The 7,913-nt window shown below is 42.6% G+C and overlaps 1 protein-coding gene across 2 annotated transcripts; it reads left to right on the forward strand.

Annotated features, from left to right (window-relative positions):
* The first annotated feature begins 1,858 nt into the window (after positions 1-1,858).
* Positions 1,859-7,202, forward strand: LOC115205614 (heterogeneous nuclear ribonucleoprotein H). Of its 2 annotated transcripts, none has more exons than XM_029771781.1 (10): positions 1,859-1,988; positions 2,762-2,865; positions 2,990-3,145; positions 3,328-3,471; positions 4,118-4,256; positions 5,218-5,402; positions 5,637-5,749; positions 5,828-5,963; positions 6,165-6,341; positions 6,457-7,202. In XM_029771781.1, exons 2-10 carry the CDS (start codon positions 2,781-2,783, stop codon positions 6,546-6,548), a joined length of 1,227 nt encoding a protein of 408 aa, XP_029627641.1. In that variant the 5' UTR covers positions 1,859-1,988; positions 2,762-2,780; the 3' UTR covers positions 6,549-7,202. The 2 variants fall into 2 exon arrangements, with proteins under 2 accessions (XP_029627641.1, XP_029627642.1); XM_029771782.1 differs by having other exon boundaries at positions 6,453-6,578.
* The last annotated feature ends 711 nt before the right edge of the window (positions 7,203-7,913 follow it).

The following is a 7,913-nucleotide window of genomic DNA, read 5'->3' on the forward strand; positions in this document are numbered from 1 at the left end:
TAGTATCTAACAATTCACAACAATACACACAAACCGGTGCCCCCACACATTGACTCTGTACTGGTACCCCTGCATATAGCCTCGCTATTGTTATTTTACTGCTGCTGTTTAATTATTTGTTAATTTTCTTTTTTCTTTTTTACTTATCTATTTTTTATTTAACACTTATTTTTCTTAAAACTGCATTGTTGGTTAAGGGCTTAAGTAAGCATTTCACTGTAGCGTCTACACCTGTTGTATTCTGGGCATGTGATTTTTTTGTTGTTGATTTGATTTGAAATCTAAAAGTAAAAGAATGGAATTTAGAAATATATCAATATTAGGATGAGCAATGTCAGAGTGGCATTGACTAAAATACAGTACAATAGAATACAGTATATACATACGAAATGAGTAAAGCAGTATGTAAACATTATTAAAGTGACTAGTGTTCCATTATTAAAGTGACTAGTGATTCCATGTCTATGTACATAGGGCAGCAGCCTCTAAGGTGCAGGGTTGAGTAACCGGGTGGGAGCCGGCTAATGATGGCTATTTAACAGTCTGATGGCCTTGAGATAGAAGCTATTTTTCAGTCTCTCGGTTCCAGCTTTGATGCACTTGTACTAACCTCGCCATCTGGATGATAGCAGGGTGAACAGGCCGTGGCTCGTGTGGTTGATGTCCTTGATGATCGTTTTGGCCTTCCTGTGACATCGCGTGCTGTAGGTATCCTACAGGGCAGGCAGTGTGCCCCCGGTGATGCGTTGGGCAGACCGCACCGCCCTCTGGAGAGCCTTGCGGTTTCGGGCGGTGCAGTTGCACGCCTACCCTGGCCCGGCCAGGGTAGGCGTGTTTTGCACCAGGGTGAAAGTTCATTGCATTCATTTTGAAACCGGTCTGCCACCCAGGCATTAACCAAGTGCCCGTTCAAAGTCCACGCGAAGTCGGCTCAAAACAAAAGTGACCTAATTAAGCACGAAGTGTAATGAGTAGGATTCTGTGACTACACATGCAAAAGTGATAGCTTTAAATAAAAACCCTTTATCTGCCTTCCCAATGAAAACTATACTGAACACAAAAATGGGCTCACCCACTTGGTAGCCAGGCCCACTCACTGGGGAGCCAGGCCCAGCCATTTTCCCCCCAAAAAGGTCTTTATTACAGACAGAAATACTCCTCAGCACCACTTTTTGTTCAGTGTAGTTAGAAAATTAAAACGTGTATTTTGTAGAAAATAGATGTATGTTTCTGGACGATGCACCATGCTGCCTTGTTGACAACATGAATGAGCAATACAGATTAATGTTCAATTTGAGAAGGGCGCTCCTCCCTCACCGCTCAGCATAATCGAATCTGCCCATTAGCAGAGAGGTTTGGAACTCTCTTTGTTATTGGTCTATTAACTCATTTACTGCATGGTGATGTCACCATGGAAAGCCAAAACTTCTACCCATGCAAACCTGCTAATTAGTTCCTTTGTAGATTGTATTTTCAACCAGCCAACTATCATGAAATAAATAACACTGATAAATGTTTTAAAAACTTGTCCAGTGTAAGTTTCATCAGCTGTTGTACAATATAATACAAAACACAGGAATTTTTTTTTTTAACTGCACTGGGCCTTTAATGTTAAAATGTACATTTATAAGTTTTAGATTAGGAATGTACCTTAGAGTAATGTGAGTGCATTTTTTCTCAAGAGCAATGGAAAGCAATGTAAATGTTGAATCTGACAGCAAGAAATAGCTTTCCAAGTTTCCCAAGAAGCTAGCTAGGTGTCATGCAGTCTACAGCAGTAATACCGTTCAGTTTTCACCACAGTTTCCTCAGTAAAATGGGGCCACAGATAAAGGGCCCAGACAGGCTACGTCATACTTTTAGGGCGTGGACCTAGTTAGCGAGATAGGCGCTAGCTAGCAGAAAAACACCGACCTGATACCGATGCACAGCTAGCTATACTAGCAATCCTGGTTGTGATAATATTGCCACTGTATCCAAATTAACAGGTAGCTATGTCTATTTTTCAGCGAATATGATTTGTGATATTACCTTTACCTTGTGAGTCCTTGCTTGCGGTTTATGCCATCCAATTTGATCAAGCTACTGGTAGTAAGCCAGGTAGCTAACGCCAGGCCTGCCATTTGTGTATGACTGTCTAAGGATCAAATTGTGATCTAATAACGTTAGCCAAATTAACTTAATCTAGCTATTTTGTTAGGTGCAATCATATGTTTCATAATAATGAATTTAGCTACTGTAGCCAGTTAAATGTATTTAACTAACGTTAGCTACTAGCAACAATGCGCTAGCTAAATTCACAATGTGCTCGCATTGTTAGATAGCTACCAGCTAGCATTTGCAGCAATTTAAAAAGTCTAACGTTACGAGACATGATAGCTAGTTAACTGCATTCACTTGCCTAAATGTAAAATACAATTTCTATGGCCAGCTAGCTAACTAGTTACGTAGTTAAATATTATTAGCCAAGTAACGTAGGCTAGCTGAGTAAAGGTAGCTAGTTAATTTACGATTTTTATTTATTTAACTAGGCAAGTCAGTTAAGAACAAGTTATTATTTACAATGACGGTCAAACCCGGACGATGCTGGAACAATTGTATGCCGCCCTATGGGACTCCCAATCACGGCCGGATGTGATACAGCCTGGATTCGAACCAGGGACTGTAGTGACGCCTCTTACTGCGATGCAGTGCCTTAGACCGCTGTGCCACTCAGGAGCCCCATTACAAACATACCGATATGCTTCTTTACTTTCCTCAGGTTTAAAATAATACCAACCATGTCTGATGGAGAGGGTTTCGTGGTGCGTGTGAGAGGCCTACCATGGTCCTGCTCTGTGGATGAAATACAGAGGTTTTTCTCAGGTAACACCTTTACGATAACACCTGTATAGCTTGAAACTACACCTTTATAGCTTGAAACTACACCTTTATAGCCTCTCACAGCTGAGATAACTGTGAGTCCCTCTAACCTCTTCTTGGTATATAGATTGTAAAATCGCCAACAATGGCACCAGCATCCATTTTACCTCCACACGTGAGGGCCGACCCAGCGGAGAGGCCTTCGTTGAGCTGGAGAACGAGGATGACCTTAAGATCGCTGTGAAGAAGGACAGAGAAACCATGGGCCACAGATATGTGGAAGGTGTGTGTGTGTGTGTCTCTGTGTGTGCGTTTTTGTGTCACTGCAAGTCTTGAAGTTTCAATGTTCGCAGCAGAAGCATATGTTCCTTGGGACTTCACTTTGGGCTACATTTCTCAGCAGTTTACATTGTGTAGCACTATCAGGAGTGACTGTATGTGTTGACTTGACTTGTATTTTCTCAGTGTTCAAATCCAACAATGTGGAGATGGACTGGGTGATGAAACATTCTGGTTCAAGCAGCCCAGAGACGACTGGAGACGGCCTGGTCAGGCTCCGAGGCCTCCCCTTCGGCTGCAGCAAGGAGGAGATTGTCCAGTTCCTCTCAGGTACTAGTAGCTTGGTTCACATGAACAGCCCCATAACATCCTGTAGGACTAGGTGACCGTCCTCAGCCCTCATCAATGATCCAGGATCATTTACATTTAGCAGACAGTCTTAACCAGAGCGACTTCCATTATACAGGCTATAGTTTGTCCTGGATTTCCCCCATCACCTAATTTTCTCTATCACTGCTTTGGTCCCAAAATGAATTATTCTGTACAATAATTTGACCAATCAGGCCTGACATGCTAGTCTCTGTCACTCTCATTGACAGTGGTCCTTTAATTCATCCCATTGGGACAATTATAGAATGGTTGGGTACTAAAGGTAACGCAAGTACCGCCAGAGCCACTCCTTTTCATTCCTTCACACCTACAGTCTCTTCTGTATCCTCTTCTCTCTCTTTCCTCTCATCCTCCTTTATGTTGCAGTAAAATTAAGTACCATGAATGGTCATTGACTCATTGGTTAAAAACACTCACCAGGTGTGTACATTACATAATGTATAGTTTTCATTATCTCTTTTAAAAAGTTTTTTTTTTAATCTATCATACAAAATAAATAAAGCAACAACAGAGAAAGCTATCTTTCTGTAACTGGGCATGTGATTTACTGTGTCCCCCACTGGGGTTATCTGTCCTTGGGTTGAAGGGTTGGAAATCGTGCCAAATGGGATAACATTGCCGCTGGACTTCCAGGGGAGGAGTACGGGGGAGGCCTTCGTGCAGTTTGCTTCACAGGATATAGCTGAAAAGGCTCTAAAGAAACACAAGGAAAGAATAGGGCACAGGTGGGGATGGATGGTTGGTTGGCTGGATAAAGTTGCATTTCTTATGGTGTACAACTTACAAACATTAACCACAGGTATAACTGACTGACACTCAACAGAACAGTAAAAAGTGATATCTGTTCATTTAAGACAACACATACTCAGATATTGACTGCAAAGACACATAGTTACAATATTAGATCAAAACACACTAACACTCATTCACTCACAGCAGTCGTTGGGAAAATGAAGCACATTCTTTTGTTCTTAAACCATTGGGAGATGGATCATATTCTGAGTTTAGTGCCGAGGTGACTTGTAAGCTCTCAGGTTCGTCACTGAGTTTGGTTGAGAGTGCAAAGTAAAAATTGCAGTTTAATTTGGCATATCCATTTTACACTGATTCTTAAGAGTGAAACTGATTGGTTCCTGGGCACTAAACATCAATACAGGTAGCCAATGGACAGACAGATAGAACACCTGGGAGAATTGTAACTCACTAAGGGCCATTCAACATGAGGACAAGGATCCCGCCCACTGTCACTCACAGGTAATGCTCAGAGAGTGTGTCTCCATGGATAACAACAGGACAATGACCACAGCAGGGACACAGATTGTACTGTAACCTCAGTGTTAACTGTATCGAGTACCTGCAGGTGACCATAGGAAAAGTGTCTGTTGTACTGTCAAGGCTTTATACTACCCAGTATACTGTTACCCACTAGATCAAGTCTCACCTACCTACGGAACAGTAGTGCACATGGCAGCACCTGGCCTGAATAACCCAACTTTATCAGTACCCTCAATGACCAGCAACTATAGAAAAATGTCAACTGAATATTGAACATCCAACTTTATTGGTGCCCTTTCCATTTGAACACACATTGATTCAGCCTTAGGAGCTGTACAGTAGCTAGCTCTAGTCTCCCTCCTCCTGTGTGGTGGGCTCTTCATGGTGGTGTGTGTACTGTATGCATCTCAGGTACATTGAGATCTTCAAGAGCAGCCGTGCCGAGGTGAGGACCCACTACGAACCCCAGAGGAAACCTATGGGGATGCAGAGACCGGGGCCCTATGACAGACCGTCTGGGGGCCGTGGGTACAACATGATGGGGGGCCGAGGAGGGGGCTCTTACGACAGGGCCAGACGCGGAGGCTATGGTGGAGGTGTGTGTAATGTCTTCCTGGTGTAAGAAGATAGTGTTTGTTTTTGATCATCTAAATGGATTAAGAGGGAAAGATGATCAGTCAGAAGGGTCATGATTATGGATCATAACATAATTGTCTCCCAGTCATACTCTTCCTAGCCCTCTATGTACATTTCTATTATGATGAGAGACTGTATATGCCTCAATGTCCCAGACCAGTGTCTCCATAACTAAGGTGTGTGTCTAACCTCAGGTGTGTCTGATGGGCGGTATGGTGACAGTAGCTCCTCCTTCCAGAGCACCACGGGTCACTGTGTTCACATGAGGGGTCTGCCCTACAGAGCCACAGAGACTGACATCTACAATGTGAGTTGTAGGGTCTCCTACTAAGAATGGTGTGTGTGAGAGACGGTGAGAATAACACACTGCTCCCTCTCTCCGTAGTTCTTCTCTCCTCTGAACCCAGTGAGAGTGCATGTAGAGATCGGTCCTGACGGCAGAGTGACAGGAGAGGCTGACGTGGAGTTTGCTACACATGAGGATGCTGTGACAGCCATGTCAAAGGACAAGGCCAACATGCGTGAGTCTGTCTTTGTTTTGAAGTTATTTTGGTTTGAGCCGGCCACAGCTATTATGAAAGGCACTTTCAAATGTACCCCCCATAATCCCTCCATCCCTCTCCGTCCCCACAATTCCTCCTCCTTGCCCCCCCACCCCCCCCAGCATTCCTTCCTTATTTTCCTACCTTAATATATGTACTAACCAGCTGTCTGTCCTGCAGAGCACCGCTATGTGGAGCTGTTCCTGAACTCTACAGCAGGGGGCAGTAATGGCTCGTACGGCAGTCCGATGCAGGGGGGTATGGGGAGCCAGTCCTCCTATAGCAGTGGAGGGCTGAGCTCTGGATACTCTGGAGGCTACAGCAGCCAGGGCAGCATGGGAGGTTACAGTGACTATAGTGAGTATTAGCTCTGTCAGCCTTGTATGTCTATGTATCTGCGTATGACTCGAACTATCAAACTTTACTGTGTGTGAACTCCTCGGTCCTATAGTGTGTATCCCTCTCCTGTCAGGTAACCAGGGCGGTATGAGCAGCAGTTACTATAGCGGCGGTGGACGAGGAGACAGGAGTTCCAATGGCCTGGGGGCCGGATGGGGGATGTAGTTCTTTAACCAAGCATGCGTTCAGCTGGAAGGACTGGAATTGTAGTTCTCATCTGGATGTTTTGTTTTAGACTGATCGTATTAATGATTGAGGCCCCTCTGTTTTTTCACCCTCTCCTACTGTTGTTCATGACATGACTGCAGCAACGCAAACTATGACCGTGGTCTGAATGCTTGTTTCATCATCGTTACCTGGAAGATTCAAATAACCAACTGTGATTATGACCCAGTCTGTTTCTTTAACCCACAGTAGTTCCTTATGTTGACTGAAGGGTTGTGGTCAACTCAAAGTAAACCAAATTCCAATTCCATATTTTTGTAATTGAAAAGAAATTGGCCCCATCCCTGGCAGTTCTCTCTGAGTGGATGAACCAACACACTTCTGTAAATAGTCTTCTAGATCTCTTTTCTCCAGTAGCTGCAAAAAATATCTGGACTTTCTGTCTGAAACAATGTCAAAATAGCGTGAAGTTAACATGGTGAATAAAGAGCATGTTTTATAATGAAGATTGTTATGGAGAATGGAGACTTATTTAGCAAACAAACCTTTAAGTTTTTCTGTTTATAAAGGTTTCTTTCTACTGCCTATTTGGAATTTTCTCTTTGTAGTTCTTGTAAGGTGCACAAGAATAAATACAATTTTAAGATCGATAAATGTCTTTGTCCTGTTTGACGTGAGTAGTTTCTTAGACAGTCAAGAAACAACACATTCAGATAAATTTTAATAAATTAGATATCTATATAGAAAACATGTTGCTCAAAACAAGCCACAATGACTCGGCAGATATTGGCTGTTTAGTAGTACTAGTCAATCAATCCACAAAATGATCGTTATTTATATACATTCTAAAATAGACCTTTTATCTTTGTTAACATTCTGTAGTCATTTACAACAAAAAAGCCCGTCTAACATCCACAATTGTTCAGGGAGGCAGGTTGAGGAAATGAACACAAATTAACTTGGTTCCTTTGCTTCAATGGAAGTGAAAGAATCATGTGAAACCATATAAATCGCCTCAGACATTTAAATCAGGAATTTTGTAAAGGTCTATAATAAGTGAATCAACACAATGATATTATTGAAGGTCAGTTCATCTAACATTTCCCACAATTGTGACATTGTTACATACTGGGTCATTCATAATACATCAAATACTGACATGTTCCAATACTCTAATGCCCTTCAACTATCATTTTAAATTCAGCATCCTGGAGGAATATGGAGTTAGTTCGTAACATAATGACAATTAGCTGGCTGACTAATTGTATTCTTTACCGATCTTACTTTGTGAAATCCTCCCAGGGGAGTTTAAAAGATGAGAAAAGGCGGTATTAGCCCACAATAAAGCAGAGGGTTCAACAGTCA

Source organism: Salmo trutta, chromosome 13 (genome assembly GCF_901001165.1).
Source record: "Salmo trutta chromosome 13, fSalTru1.1, whole genome shotgun sequence".
In the NCBI taxonomy this organism is placed as follows: domain Eukaryota; kingdom Metazoa; phylum Chordata; class Actinopteri; order Salmoniformes; family Salmonidae; genus Salmo; species Salmo trutta.

Excerpts from the sequence above, each read along its gene's own strand:
- LOC115205614 (XM_029771781.1), top strand. The coding sequence starts at position 2,781 with ATGTCTGATGGAGAGGGTTTCGTGGTGCGTGTGAGAGGCCTACCATGG. Across the intron at positions 4,257-5,217 it reads AAGGAAAGAATAGGGCACAG|GTACATTGAGATCTTCAAGA; the intron begins GTGGGGATGGAT and ends TATGCATCTCAG. Across the intron at positions 6,342-6,456 it reads GGGAGGTTACAGTGACTATA|GTAACCAGGGCGGTATGAGC; the intron begins GTGAGTATTAGC and ends CTCTCCTGTCAG.